The 15,058-nt window shown below is 36.0% G+C and overlaps 2 protein-coding genes across 2 annotated transcripts; both read right to left on the bottom strand.

The window, feature by feature from the left end:
• Positions 1-7,507: 7,507 nt before the first annotated feature.
• LOC106337855 lies at positions 7,508-8,134 on the bottom strand. The gene has a single exon (XM_013776963.1). It carries the CDS (start codon positions 8,132-8,134, stop codon positions 7,508-7,510), a length of 627 nt encoding a protein of 208 aa, XP_013632417.1.
• A 39-nt stretch (positions 8,135-8,173) lies between these two features.
• Positions 8,174-8,942, bottom strand: LOC106337854. Its single transcript, XM_013776962.1, has 2 exons — positions 8,741-8,942; positions 8,174-8,676 (listed from the first exon to the last, which is right to left on the bottom strand). The coding sequence occupies exons 1-2, from the start codon at positions 8,940-8,942 to the stop codon at positions 8,174-8,176; spliced, it is 705 nt and encodes a 234-aa protein (XP_013632416.1).
• Between the last annotated feature and the right edge of the window lie 6,116 nt (positions 8,943-15,058).

Here is a 15,058-nt window from a genome sequence, read left to right as displayed (position 1 = left end):
GCATATGAATTTTTATTTAATAAATATTCAAACTAAATAATATATATATATATATATACTAATGATTTAAAGCAACAAGATTGGCTGATCAATTTAGTTGTCCAGTTGAAATCTTTCAAAAGTATGTGAAAGACTAAAGTCAAAGTAAATATGGATTTAGAATAGTAGTTATATTTTACTAACCAAAATACCAAAAAAAACCGAACCGAATCGAAACCAACCCGATATCTGGATTGAACATTCCTAATCCAAATGAAGCCAAACTATTGTTTCATTCTCCAAAATATAATAAAAATAATAACTTAATTCCGCGCAAGGCGCGGGTCTTATCCTAGTTTAAATTAAATGAGAACATTTTAGTTATATTTTACGGTTGATTTGTGATCAACCAACCAACTGACGATAAATATAAATCATGGTGTTATTATCATATAAATGGTTTAAGTACCCTAAGCATTGGTTGCGTGAGCTAGCCATATATCTTTGGTCACCGATTTGGATTTTATTTTAGGAGAGAGTGTAAAAGTGTTAATTGTCGGCATGTTTGTTCTTCTATGGTTTCTGTGATTTGGAGTTTCCTATAGTTTCTGTAGAAAACTAATTAACTAAAAGTGTTAAATCAATATTAACGTTCCATATACATGCGTTCCATACACTTGAATACCAGCCTAGTTCTAATCCTACGTTTTAGTAAATTTGCTTCGATTTTTATGATGTTTTATATATCCTACTTCTTGAAAGCAGGTGAATTCGCTTGCCTTTTCATTGATATCATACATCGTATAAATATACAGAGTTTGGTAAATTGTTACGCTTTACATGGGATTGATCTCTAAGAAGATATACACTCCTAGAATCTATAATATAATGAGGCAGTTGCCTCATTCCTGAGCCGACACGTCAGCATTTTGGTGGGTTCTACTTTTAAAATATAATATAATAAGACAGTTGTTTCATTCCTGAGCCGACACATCAGTATTTTGGTGGGTCCCACTTTTAAAAATTGTGAAAAAGTGTCAAGCCTATTGCTCGAACCCGGGTTATTGAGATACAAACACCAACATTTATACCACTAAACTAAAGGATAATTTGTACATTGATGGCCGAAACAAATATATATTTATGAAGGTCGGAAACCTTTGCTTCTTAAGTTTTCTCTGTGGGCCGCGCCTATAAGTGTATTATGAGTTTCATTTTTAAATGAGGTTCATCACGTTATATGAAAAAACAACAATTATAGTTTTTCCACATTGTAAACTGTCTTCGTTTAACACGAGTTAGAGTTCTTTTCATCATTGTCTCAGATAAGTCTGAGTTACAGAGTTGCGCCGTGTGTCAGTTCCTGTAAAAATAGATGGTAACGCATGGGCTTCGAGAAAAGATTAGGCTAATTGATTTTCACTTTATTGGGCTTAGTATCTGGTCCAGTCTGTTAATACAGACACATAGGAAGATTAGGTTGATCGACATCTTCACCATCTCCTTCGTCGCTTGCGATTCCCCTTCCGACATTTTAATATATTTTTTTCTTACTCATCGGCCTCTTCTTTCTCTACCTCTCCTCAATCCAATCGACACTTCAGTGTATCCCTTATTTTATATTAAAGGAAGCCGATCATCCACCGTTACATCTAGCAACAACTTCTGAGATTCTAATCTCTACCGTGATAGAATCATTTGTCAAATCATGTGACCAATTAACACCCGATACAAGATTTTAGGCAATCGATCTCGATTCTTCTCGATGTAGTTTCAATGGTGGTCTACCCGGCACAAACGATATTTCTCTCTATTGTCGGATGTAAACTTCTGCAGCTGATGAGAAAGGGGTTCACGTGGAAATTGGATCAGTCGATGAGAATTAGAATTCAAGTGTTGCTATTGGAGCCAAGCTCTCTTCTGATGATACTACGGTTCGTGGTTTAGTCGGAGATGCATTTGGCTCAAACCTAAAATAATCATGTGTTTGTCATGGCTGATGTGGTCATCCCGTTAGTGGCGAGCTAGCAATTAGATTTCATTGTTCTAGCGATGCTTCCGTGATCGGGCTTTGTGGTTATATCTACAAGAAGTTCATGGTCGTCGTAATCGCAGATGCAAATGTAACGATATCAAATATCCTACTTATGTCCATTTCTGGAGTAACTTTCAGTACAATGTTGTCACTGTCAGGTGAGAGTGTATATCAAGCCAAGTAGCCAACGAGGCGGTCGGGAGCATAAGAACGCTTGCTTTATTCTGCGCAGAGGTGAAAGTGATGAAAGTAGATAAGAATAAATCTGATGGAAAAATAAGTCGTTAGGGGTATCGCGGTATTGCTTTCTTAGATTCTTTCTTCATCCTCTTCGCTTCTTACACCGACAGTTTATATGCAGGTGCAAGGATAATGGAAAAGCAACACTCGATTATGATTTTCAAGGTAACACACCAAAATAAATTTCAGAAAATTTAAACGGTTCTTGTCTTAACCCTTCTAAAGGATAATCTGTTTTGTTTGTTTTTTTTAAAGGTTTTCTTTGCCTTCACCATAGCAGTTGCAGCTATTTCTCATTCGATTTCATTGTCTCCTGATTCCAGCAAAGCTACCAATGCAGCTGCATCATGTACGCAAGACCACTAACATTCACACATCCGCCTTCACGGTTATAGACAGAGAATCAAAGATTGATCCAAGTGATGCATCTGGGAGAATGCTTGATAATGTTATAGGAGATATTGAACACTGTCATACCTTGATCGTAAACACGTTTTCAGATTGTTCGAGGAAAATCAAATACTTCGGTAAGATACATTCATATTAGTTCAGATCAATTGTGTTTCAATATAAAAACGTTACTGATAAATAAAGATAGAGAGTTCAAAGCAAATCGTTGATGCACATCGTTGAGTTTATTGCCACCATTACTTTCTTCCTTCTTTTGTTAGTGTATTTCAGTTTAGCTTCTCATATCCAAACTCCAAGATTTTTCTAGTTATCTCTGGATCACACTCACCGACTCATATTTTAAAGCCAGTAATCTAATTTTAAGATTTTGTTTTCTCAATTGTATATTTGTATAGCTCGGGAAAATTTTCAGCAAAGATAGCAAGTGAGGAGGAACTCAAGATGTGGATCAATGGAGAACCTTCAGATCTCTGATAGCGATTCTTGAATGGTGGGGTCTCAGCGTAACGTTATCGTCATAACCAAATAAAATTTTCACGTAATACAAATGTCAACATTCAACAAAACCTTTCGTATGTTTAATTCTTTCCTTTTGATATTAGGAATTTGGTACCGTAATTTTATGATGTCCAAAATGCTTTTGAATGAGATTTATCTATTTAAGTGAACGCTGGAGATTGTTGACCAAGAAGAACACAGACTTTAGATACAATGCCATGCGTTGTATAAGGTACACAGAATTCTATCTCTCTGTTTTTTTTTCAGTTTTGGACTCTATTTTTTTTTCCAGTTTTATTGGTTGCTTTTAAGGTTTTCTATTAGGTTCCTTAATTTTTCATCGTATTGTGTTTAAATTTTGTGTGGGTTTACTTTGTCATTTTCAGTTTCAGATTATTATGTATTAGTCATATCAGTTTGTATCTTTCCCCAGTTTGATGATATTTTTTCCTGATGATGATTTAGTCTGATCTTATTTTTTCTTCCTTGGTTAGGGTTTCATCTTTGCCAAGACTGATGAATTTCAGACTGATGATTTAGGTTTATATCACAGGTATTATACAATATTGAATCTTGCTTGATATATTTAGTCTTTTTTGTTCTCTCTTAACGTGTATTCTTTTCTTTCCAGCTTATGGTTATATTATATATGTCGAAGTAAAAAACAAACATTCCGATGACTTTCTTGACTTTATTCATAGTAGAGGATGCGGACAAATATGTTGCAATTTCTGATGCTGGTTCCAGTCTCCTTGATTGACCCTTTGTGATCTACTAATAATAAAGCTACAAGCCATTGATCATAATCTATTGTTCTTAACAGGTTGTTGCTTTTGATAACAATATGAACTCTTTACTCGAGTCATATCCATCACCAAGAAAATATAAAAGTACAATATTTTTACATGTTACTTCTTTCAATTATTCAACATAGTAACTGAATCATGTGCTATATGTTGGATTTGCAAATAAGGTTTTTTGTTTAGGAAGTTCGGATTGAACTTTCTCGCATTACTATTGGCCAGAGCTGGTTCCATAAAATGTGATTATGAAAGGCATATTTATTTTTCGAGATGTTTGAGACCATGTATGAGTTAAGATCAAACAACTGACGAAATATGCTGGAAAACACAAGCATAATGACAGGTAGGATAGACTACTAATCAATTGGTATTAAACTATCTCGATAATGTTTTTCTAGCAGTCACTTAACCCACTGAATCACAAATACTGGAAAACATACAAAATACAAGTTTAATACGTGTATATAATATGGTCTTCCTGCACGTAAAGTCACAATAGAACGGAGGCGAAAGCATAAATAACAAACATGAAGATGGCGTTCAACAACAAGAGCAATAGAAACCACCTGCACGTTGAAGACAATTGATAATTGTAACCAAGTGATTGATTACAAATGTACAATTAACAATGACAACAGTCAACACCTTCCATTTGAGAGGGGCGTCAATTATGAAAATCCACGATATCAGATAAGAATGGAGAAAATCAACAAAATTAACGAAAAGAAAAAAATATATAGTTATAATCTTACAAATAAAATTGACAGTTAATGGAGGTAATCTTAATACGAGACTAAATAGACAAACAAAATAGACAAAGTGATACTAAAACAATGACATCCAAAAGATCGCACTCACTATTATTGATGATAAAGAACACACCAACCCCCGCGCTTGTGCGGGGTGTAGCCACCTAGTATAGGATACTATTTGGCATATTTTAATACCCTCCCTCAGTCTAATCGTCGGGTGCTCGGACGGAGAGACTGTGTTTGAATTCGTTGAATAATGACGTAGGAAGGCCTTTGGTGAGTATGTCGGCATATTGATATGATGATGGTACGTGCAGGACTCGAACCTGTCCCATGGCTACTTTCTCACGGAAAAAATAGATGTCAATTTCGACGTGCTTAGTCCTTTGATGCTTAACCAGATTTTTGGACAAGTAAACGGCACTAACGTTGTCACCATACACCAAAGTGGCTGCGGTTATTGGGACTTTGAGCTTGAGCAAAAGATTACGTATGTAGCAAGTTTCAGCAACAGCATTGGCCACTCCTTTGTATTCCGCCTCTGAGCTCGACCTTGATACCATGTCTTGCCGCTTGGAGGACCATGAGACTAGGTTATCGCCGAGGTAGATGCAGTAACCAGATGTCGATCTTCGTGTGTCAGGGCAGCCGGCCCAGTCCGCATCCGTGTAGGCAATGAGAGACGTCGAGGAGGTCTTTTGGAGTTGCAGGCCATGAGAAAAAGTGCCCTGGAGATACCGAAGCACTCGTTTCATAGCAAGAAAATGTGACAGTCTCGGATCATGCATGTACAAGCACAACTGATGAACCGCATATTGAATGTCAGGACGTGTCAGAGTAAGGTATTGGAGAGCGCGGCGATGCTTCTATATAACGTGGGATCTTTAATCTTGTCACCGTCTTCAGCAGAAAGTTTCGACTTCAGGCCTACTGGTGTTGAAATTGGCTTGCAGTCATGCATACTGGCACGAACTAGAATATCTTTAGCATAAGTCGATTGGCTCAAGAAAAGACCAACATTTTTGTAATCTACTTTAGTGCCGAGAAAGTAAGAGAGGCGTCCAGCGTCAGACATCTCGAACTCCTGTTTTAGAAGAGACGTTATCGACTGTCTGAGCTGCTGAGTAGATGCAGTGAGAAGGATGTCGTCTACGTAAAGAAGAAGATATGCACGTTCTGAACCGTTATCGTACACATAGAGAGAGTTGTCGCTGCTACTCATTTTGAATCCCAGTTTTTGAACGAAGCCGGAGAAGCGTGCGTTCCAAGCTAGCAGTGCTTGTTTGAGACCGTAAATGGCTTTCTCTAGTTTCCATACGTGATGTGGCTTCGTCGAATCCACCATGCCCGGTGACTGATGCATATATACCTTCTCGTCTAATTTCCCATGGAGGAAGGCATTCTTGACGTCTAGATGGTGGACCTCCCAACTATTCTGCAATCTGAGATGTAGGACGGATTGGATCGTGACTAGTTTCACCACGGGGCTGAACGTCTCATCGTAATCCAATCCTGCTTCTTGTGACTTCCCATTCGCGACAAGATGCGACTTTTGTCGCATAATCTCACCATCTGCACCTGTCTTATGTTTATAAAGCCACATGGAACGAATAATATTAGCACCAGGAGGCCTAGGTACTAGACTAAACGTCTTATTCTTAACCATGGCACCGTACTCATCAGTCATAGAAGGGTTCCAGTTCGGATCAGAGAGAGCTTGAAGATGGCTTTTTGGTAAAGGTGAGATCGTGGAAGTATGAAGAGATAAAACAGATCTTTGTTTCCTTGTGCCATCTTGGCTCCTAGTAGTCATTGGATGTCTTGGAGGACAGACTGGAGCAGCGGATGTTGCGACAATGGGCGGAGTTTGAGCCGGTGTAGGCGACGTTTGAAAAGGAGTTTCCAAAATCTGTTTAAACAGAGGAGCTGGCTCAGAAAGGTCAAGGAATTTGTAAGTTACCGCCGAGTTTGCTAGAGATTCAGCGGCTGGGAAGATAGATTCGTCAAAGACCACATGACGAGAGATAATTTTCTGGTCTTAAGGTTTAAGCAGCGGTATCCTTTATGATTTGTTGGATAGCCGAGGAAAAGAGATGGTGCGGAGCCGGGTGCTAGTTTGTGAAGGGAAGAGAAGTTGATGTTTGGGTAGCAAAGGCAACCAAAGGTTTTGAGATGATCATAGGTAGACTTTTTGTGGTATAGTTTCTGGAAAGGAATGGCGTTGTTAATGGAGGTTGATGGAAGAATGTTGAGAAGATGGGCTGAGCAGTGGAGCGCTTCAACTCAATATATTTGTGAGAGTTTGGCTTAAAAAAGAAAAGTGCGAATGGTGTTTTTTATGGTTCTTATCATTCGTTCAGAACGGCCGTTCTGCTAAGAGGTGTGAGGACATGAGAAGCGGAAGTTGATACCATTCACAGAGAAGTAGTTTAAGAATTGGTGGTTGTTGTATTCTCTGCCGTTGTCGCATTGGAAAGATTGAATTGTTGTTTTGAACTGTGTTTTCACAAAAGAAACAAAATGAGTGAATTTTGCGAAAACTTTAGACTTCTTTCGTAATGGGTAGACCCAAACGAAATGAGTGTGATGATCCAGAAAAAGAACATAATACCGAATACCACTTATGCTTGGAACATGAGATGTCCAAACGTCTGAATGAATTAGTTCAAAACGAGCTGAAACAATTCGAGTACTTTCATGAAAAGGAAGATTAAGATGTTTACCCAATTGGCAAGCTTCACAACAAACTGGAAACTCGCTTTTATTACAAGCAATAAATTGAGAAGAAATCAAAGAACGCAAAGAATTATTATTGACGTGGCCAAGTCTTTTGTGCCACAAAGAAGGATTGGCAACGACAAAACAGAGGGTGAGTTCGTCGGTTTATTCTGAGAACAAGGAATGGAGTAGATATCTCCTTTGCTCTCACTGCGGAGTAGCGTCTTCCTGGTGTTGAGATCCTTAATAGAGAAACCAAAATGATCAAATTCAATCGAACACCAATTATCATTAGTAAACCGACGAACAGAGATAAGGTTTTTAATAATGTTAGGAGCAACAAGGACATTATTCAAAGAGAGAGAACGAGATGGTGATGACAAAGAAGTAGAACCAGTATGAGTGATTGGAATGGATGAACCGTTACCAACTACAACAGAATTTCCGGTGCTATGTTTAAGAACAGAGTCTAGAATACCTGAGGTCGATGCTAGATGAGCAGTGGCCCCTGAGTCTATATACCAGTTTGCGGCAGCCGGGTCTCCAATGGTCATGGTGTTAAAGGCTCTCGCAAAGTCCGTAGTAGGCTGCAGCAGATTGCCAGCAATGTGGGCTTGGTCTGGACGTGTAGGCGCCGGGCCTAGTACTCCGCGAGGGTTGATTTGAGTCCAAGGCGACGGGTAATGCTGCCAGTTCATCAGCGGCGGTGGAAAGAGAGGTAGTTGATACGCTTGATTCTATTGTTGAGACCAGTTGTTCCATGGTCTCTGATTGCCGTAGTTCCCCCTTCCACGTCCTCTGTTGTACTGTTTGCGGTTATTTTTGTTGTTGCGAGGCTGAGGTTTCTCTGTGTTGACCGTGAGCGCAGTTGATGAGGATGGAGTGTCATTGTTTGACGGTGTTTTCTGGTTGCGCTTGAGTCTGTTTTCTTCATTGAGAAGCATTGACTTAGCATCGTCAAAAGTAGGGAATGGATCCTTGTGCTTGATCACATTGATGATGTTATCGTACTTCTTGTTGAGGCCGTTGAGAAGATACAGAACAAGTGTGCGATCGTTCACCGGGGCGTCGAGGTTAGCTAGAAGATCCGAGGTTGATTTGAGGGTCTGACAGTAGTCCTGAATAGAGCGATCGCCAATCTTTGTTGTTCTTAGGTCGTGATCGAGCTGAAGAGCCCGTGCCTCTTTGTTGTTTCGGAACTGATTCTCGATGCGTAGCCAAATGTCCCTAGCAGTGCCTCCTGTTTTGAACACACTACGGAACAGCTGTTGCTCTAGAGTTCCGTAAATCCATAGTTCCATCACGTTTTTGCCACGGTGTGTCGTTGTCGTTTGCAGGAACAGAAGTGCCGTCGACATGTCCGAGGACGTCGAAAGCTAAGCAGTGAGTGAGAAGCAATTCTCTCCAAGCATCATAGTTGTGATCTTGGTAATCAAGAGTAACCGGGATGTGATGTTTGATGTTTGTTATCCTAAAAGCACGTTCAACAGGATTTTGAGCAGCCATTGAATTGTAGAAGAGAAAGAAATTTGGAGGAAGAAGAAAGAGAGATTTTCGGGAGAAGAAAAATAGAGAAATGTCTCAGAAGCTTTTAAGCTCTGATACCATGAAAGCAGGTGAATTCCCTTGCCTTTCCATTGATATCATACATCGTATAAATATACAGAGTTTGGTAAACTTGTTACGCTTTACATGGGATTGATCTCTAAGAAGATATACACTCCTAGAATATAGGATAGTATTTGGCATATTCTAATACTTCTCATTATATTCTTTTATATAACTATACAAATATAATAAAGTGAAAATTCCAGGATTAGATTCAGATTTTTCATATCATCTTTATTTAGTTTGAAGTCACATGTACGATACTTACATATTCGGATACAAATGAGCTAATTCATCTACACATGTCTGACGTGTCAACGCATGTATATGCCATGGTTCACTAAACAAAAACAAAAATCTATTTTCTCGTTGATCTATTTTTTAATTATCTGGCTATGAAAAGTTTTTGCACCGAGAAGTTGACCTTTTTTTACAAAAAAAAAAATGACATAAGCAAGCACATAAAATAATAGTTGACTTTTGTTTTGCCAAAGGAGTTAAATAAGGGCGACATGGTAATATCAATTGCTCTCGGTAGTAAAGGCTTTGCAAACGTTTCCCGTTTGTGTTTGTGTGTTTGACAGACGATGAGATTGTACCGGTGTTCCCTCGCTAGGACTCTCATAAGATTGTATACACAACTCCATATGTAACAAAACGTTTGACTTGTAACAAAATAAATCTTAATAGTAAAAAGAAGTATTAGAAAATGGTTACAAGCCGCCATTGAGAGTACAATATATAACCAAATCAAATCCATATTTATCTCAAGTCAAAAGGAGTTCCATTCTCATTACATATGAGTGTGGCATATTCCCAAACTTTCATGTTGAATTTTACAATTTCATTACTGACCATTTTTTTTTTTGCTAAATTTCATTACTGACCATTTAGATTCAAGAAAGAAACAACTTTTGTTGGATGCTACTGAAGGAGCCAATGATGAATGTGAGCAGCACATTGAGTGGCTTGAACTACCTAAAATCTTTCCCAACAAGAGATCTAAAAATCACATTTCATTTTTAGTCACTTCTCTGGTTTGGAATCTTGCAAATTACATTTTGACCGTGCTTGCATGGCCTCACGGTTCTACTTTTAGTAGTTAGTAACAACAACTCACAATGAAAACAAATATATTCTTATAGAATCTGAGAACAATTTAGAATATATTAATATATATATACAATGATAATGTAATGTAACTAATCAATTTTATGTATTTGTTTTGTGTTTTCTTTTTTTTTTGTCAAGAAAAGAAAGATCTCAATCGAGGTTCACCCTAAATTCACCTCTCATCTTATTACCAATTAAAATGTCACCTAATTTAATAATAAAATAGATTAATTTTATTTAAAAAAATCTGAAATAATTGAAAAAAAAATAATAACACCAATTTTAATGATACTAACGCCACTAACTAAACCCTAAACTTTAAATCTATACCCTAAACCCAAATCTTAAACCCTAAACCCAAACCCTATATCCTAAACCCAAATCCTAAACTCTAAACCCTAAACCCAAACCGTAAACTTAAACCCAAACCCTATATCCTAAACCCAAATCATAGACTCTAAACTCAAACCATATATCCAAACCTAATCCCTACACCCTAAACTCAAATCGTAAACTCTGAACCCAAATCTTATATCCTAAAGGTTTGGGTTAATGTTGACGTTGTTTCTTTAGGGTTTAAGATTTGGGTTTAGAGTCTAGGTTTGGGTATAGGTTCTAAGGTTTGAGTTTAAGGCGTAGGGTTTGGGTTTAGAGTTTACGGTTTAGGATTTGGGTTTAAGATATAGGGTTTGGGTTTAGAGATTAGAGTTTGTGTTTAGAATTTAGGGTTTAGATTTATGGTTTAAGGTTTAGAATTTAAGATTTAGGGTTTAGTTAGTGGCGTTAGCGTCATTAAAATGAGCGTCATTATTTTTTATAAATTTTTTTTTAAAAAAATAATGTATTTTATTATTAATCTATGTGTCATTTTGATTGGTAATAAGAAGAGAGGTGAATTTAAAGGTTCTCAACCTAAGTTTTGTTCTTTATATTATAGGACGAGTATTTGAGCCCATATTCACATGACGGTTTTGGTTATCTGTTTGGGCCCAAACCAATAAGCTCAACATTTTCCTATTGTTTTACAAGATACTAGGTGTTTTCATGCTGGTGCAGTAAATTTTTTTTAAATCTAACTTATATTTAAAAATAAATTTTATTAAATATTATAAATTTTACTATTTTCTTACTAATATTTAATATAGATTTGATATATATTAAATCAATTTGTATAAAATTAATAAAAATAATATAAAATTGTATAATTATCAAATATTTAACCTAAACAATATTTATAAAATTTGTAGATATATACGACTAATGATCTTACGATTAGATATTTAAATTTTAAAAATTTGTTTTGTGAAATTGATTGTAGAAATGATATGTGACAAAATCACTTCGCAAATATACTATACGGGTTTGAAATGTTATATATAAATATATTTATTATATAGATGATGTATGAGCTATTACCATATTTTAAAAAAGTTTATCAAAAATAAATATCAATATTAAATGTAATATATGAATTATTACCATATTCTACTAAGTTTGCCAAAAATATAAATCAACATTAAATGAAATTATCCATGTCATATTTTTTTGGAAGTCATGTCATCAATTTCAGTAACCATGTCATATTTGTTTTGTGAAATTGATTGTAGAAATGATATGTGACAAAATCACTTCGCAAATATACTATACGGGTTTGAAATGTTATATATAAATATATTTATTATATAGATGATGTATGAGCTATTACCATATTTTAAAAAAGTTTATCAAAAATAAATATCAATATTAAATGTAATATATGAATTATTACCATATTCTACTAAGTTTGCCAAAAATATAAATCAACATTAAATGAAATTATCCATGTCATATTTTTCGGAAGTCATGTCATCAATTTCAGTAGTCATGTCATATTTGTTTTGTGAAATTGATTGTAAAAATGACATGTGGCAAAATCACTTCGCAAATATAGTCTAGGGGAATTTTGCTTATATACACTTAAAAAAAATACTCCTAAATACAGACAATTATATTAAAATTCCCAAGTATATGAGGTATTACGAGATCTATTTGGTAACATTTACAAAACATATTTAGCCAATACCAGCTTTTATCACCACTACATTTTAGATTTATTGAATTGTTGAAGTCAAACATTTCCAAGATTTTATAAAATATTTTCCTTATATATCCTATTCATATAAAAAATATCTTCTCAAATCTCAAAATATAGAAAATAATTTTTAAAAAATATTATTTTCTAAGCTTGTAAACTATAAACTTGGAAACAATAAATACAAATTTTACCCTATCTTTAGTCAAAAATAAATTTTGTTATCAAATCTAATAATTCTTAAAAATAAAATAAAAAAAAATCTGACCCATTTAATTCTTTAATATAAATATTTTTAAATCCGCTCACTAAAGATAAAAATACAATGTTTATGATATGTTTTAGTTCAATTAGCCAAGGATCATGTTCATCATGAGGAAACCCAGTATATCGATGTAAGATGCCATTTTCTAAGAGATGAAAAGAGGATTAAAGTGAAAAAGATAGGAACAACTGGTAATCTTGCGGACATGTTCACTAAGCCGGTTCCTCACAGAAAGTTCAAGCATTGTCTTGAGTTGTTAAGTATCTCAAGTTTTTAAAATTTGGCCTTGATGGGCATCTAGCCCTAAGGCGCATCTGGCTCGAAAGAGTATCTGGCTCGGAAGAGCATCTGGCCTAAGTGAAGGCATCTGGATATGAGTAACATCTGGTTCTGAGGAGCGTTTGGCATCTAAGTTTGACGGAACATCTGAGGCAAAAAGAGAGTCTGGTACATCTATATTCTGAGCATGAAGAAGTGCATTTTGGTACATCTGATTATGGAAGATTTAAGTTAAGGTGGAGATTTGTTGAAATATGCCTTGAATTTGCGAGTTGATTGGCGTAGACCAGTCGATCTAGGGGTCATGGAACGACCGATCTGCGGTAGGAATCGAACGGTCTCTACAAGGAGGATCAGTAGATCCGTGCATGGATCAAACGATCCGCAAGACATGGATCGAACGTCTGCGACATGGATCTCGAACGATCCATTTCCAAATCTGAGGAATATGAAAGTTTCATTAAACGCTTTCATATATATATATGTGTGTGTGTGTGTGTGTTCAGGGTTTTTCCCTATTATGTAGCCCGAAGTGTCCTCTGAAAACCCGCCTCTATCAATAAGTACTCTCTTTGTCCATGGACGTTAGGATTGAACCACGTTAAATCTCTGTGTCTTTCTTTATCGTTTATTCATCTGTTAATCTGTTTCTTCTCGCATCCGTCACAATAGTACATTTATTAGCAATGAATAATATACAAAGGTTTTTTTTTGTCTGAGTTGAATCGGAGAGATCCGAATTGACAAGGGTGACTTACAAATTTTTTTCTGAATTCATATATTACAAAGTGAGCGGCAATTAGGTAAAAACGCGTGGATGGTTAGAATCCATAACCATGAGTTCCAGTGCACGAGATCTTGGCAAACACCAAAACGAAACAAAACTGTAAGTCATTCTTGCTACATTTACACTACCAAAATGAATCCAATGAAGGTAAAAGAAAATAATATGTACCAAAAAGTGCAGCCAACAGAGCACATATCAACTGCGGTTGAGTATTGGGTTGCTCCAAGGACTTATGGAGCTCTATTATTTGACTTTGATGACTCTAGGAATTTGAAATTTTTCATCATCGTGGAAATATACCTCTTTTTTTTTTTGGGGCAAAAGAAATATACCTCATGTGTATACTTTTTCTTTGGGAGAGCGAAGGCTCAGGCTAATCCAAGATAGGCTATTTTGAGCGTCATTTTCTGCCGGTCCATCAAGAGAACGTGAGGCTTAAGAACATTGGTTCGTATCCTTAGATCATTTTGCTTGAATTGTTTTTGTTAACTTAAATGCTTCGAAACCAAACAGTAAATTAATAGCTCATTGTTATTCAAATCCAAAAGCAAACACAGAAATAGTTATATTATTACACCAAATAATTAAAAGAAAAAAAAAAACAACAGATACTGGAATAAGAGACGTCTGCCTATATCACTACAAGAAAACACAAATTTAACGACGGCCAAAATCGTCGTTATTTCCTCGTAAAAGAAGAGTTACGAGGAAATGGCGATAAAAGGCGTTTCGTCGTTATACGTTTGTCGTAAGAGAAGATTCGTCGCCATTTCCTCGTCCATTAGCGAGGTTATATTTTCCTCGTAAAGAAGAATTAAGTTTTCCTCGTAAAGACCACGTGGGCTTTCCACGTAACGCGGTCGTTGTGCTTCCTCGTAATAAACTCGAAAAGGATTCGTCGTAAAAGACCCGCAAAAACCTCTAAATATATTCGTCGTAATAAAAACGTAAAGAACACGAAAATATTTCGTCGTAATTGAATCGTAAAGTATACGAAATAGAATCCACGTAAAATCCTCGTTAATAGTTCCTCGAGATTTTGTCGTTAATTTTCCTCGTTAATACATCGGGAATTAGCGACGAAATTACTTTGTTTTCTATTTACTGAATTTATAAATAAAAATAAAATAAAAATTATATTTATTTAATTTATTAATAAAATTTTAATTGAAATTAAATCGAATAGAAAATTTTTTTTTGGCCGAATCAAAATGAAATTATATAATATATAAATAAGTTTTGAATTTTAAAATACAATAACAAAAAAAAAAACTAATGCTGCATTGCCGCGTCGTAGAATTCCTCGCTCCTTCTCGAGAGATCTGCCTCGTTGACTTGCACGGATGTCTCGCCTGGAATGGGGTTTTGTTGTTTCATGGTCCTGAACATGGCCTCCCATTCCGGATTTGTGGCCGCTATGACGTCCAAGAAGTTCTCGAGACCACTCATACGAGCTGTGAACGACGTTTTTGTCGAGGCCAACTCGTTTTGTGTCGACG

Source organism: Brassica oleracea, chromosome C4, assembly GCF_000695525.1.
Source record: "Brassica oleracea var. oleracea cultivar TO1000 chromosome C4, BOL, whole genome shotgun sequence".
Lineage (NCBI taxonomy): Eukaryota > Viridiplantae > Streptophyta > Magnoliopsida > Brassicales > Brassicaceae > Brassica > Brassica oleracea.
This window is presented reverse-complemented; position numbering and strand designations above follow the sequence as displayed.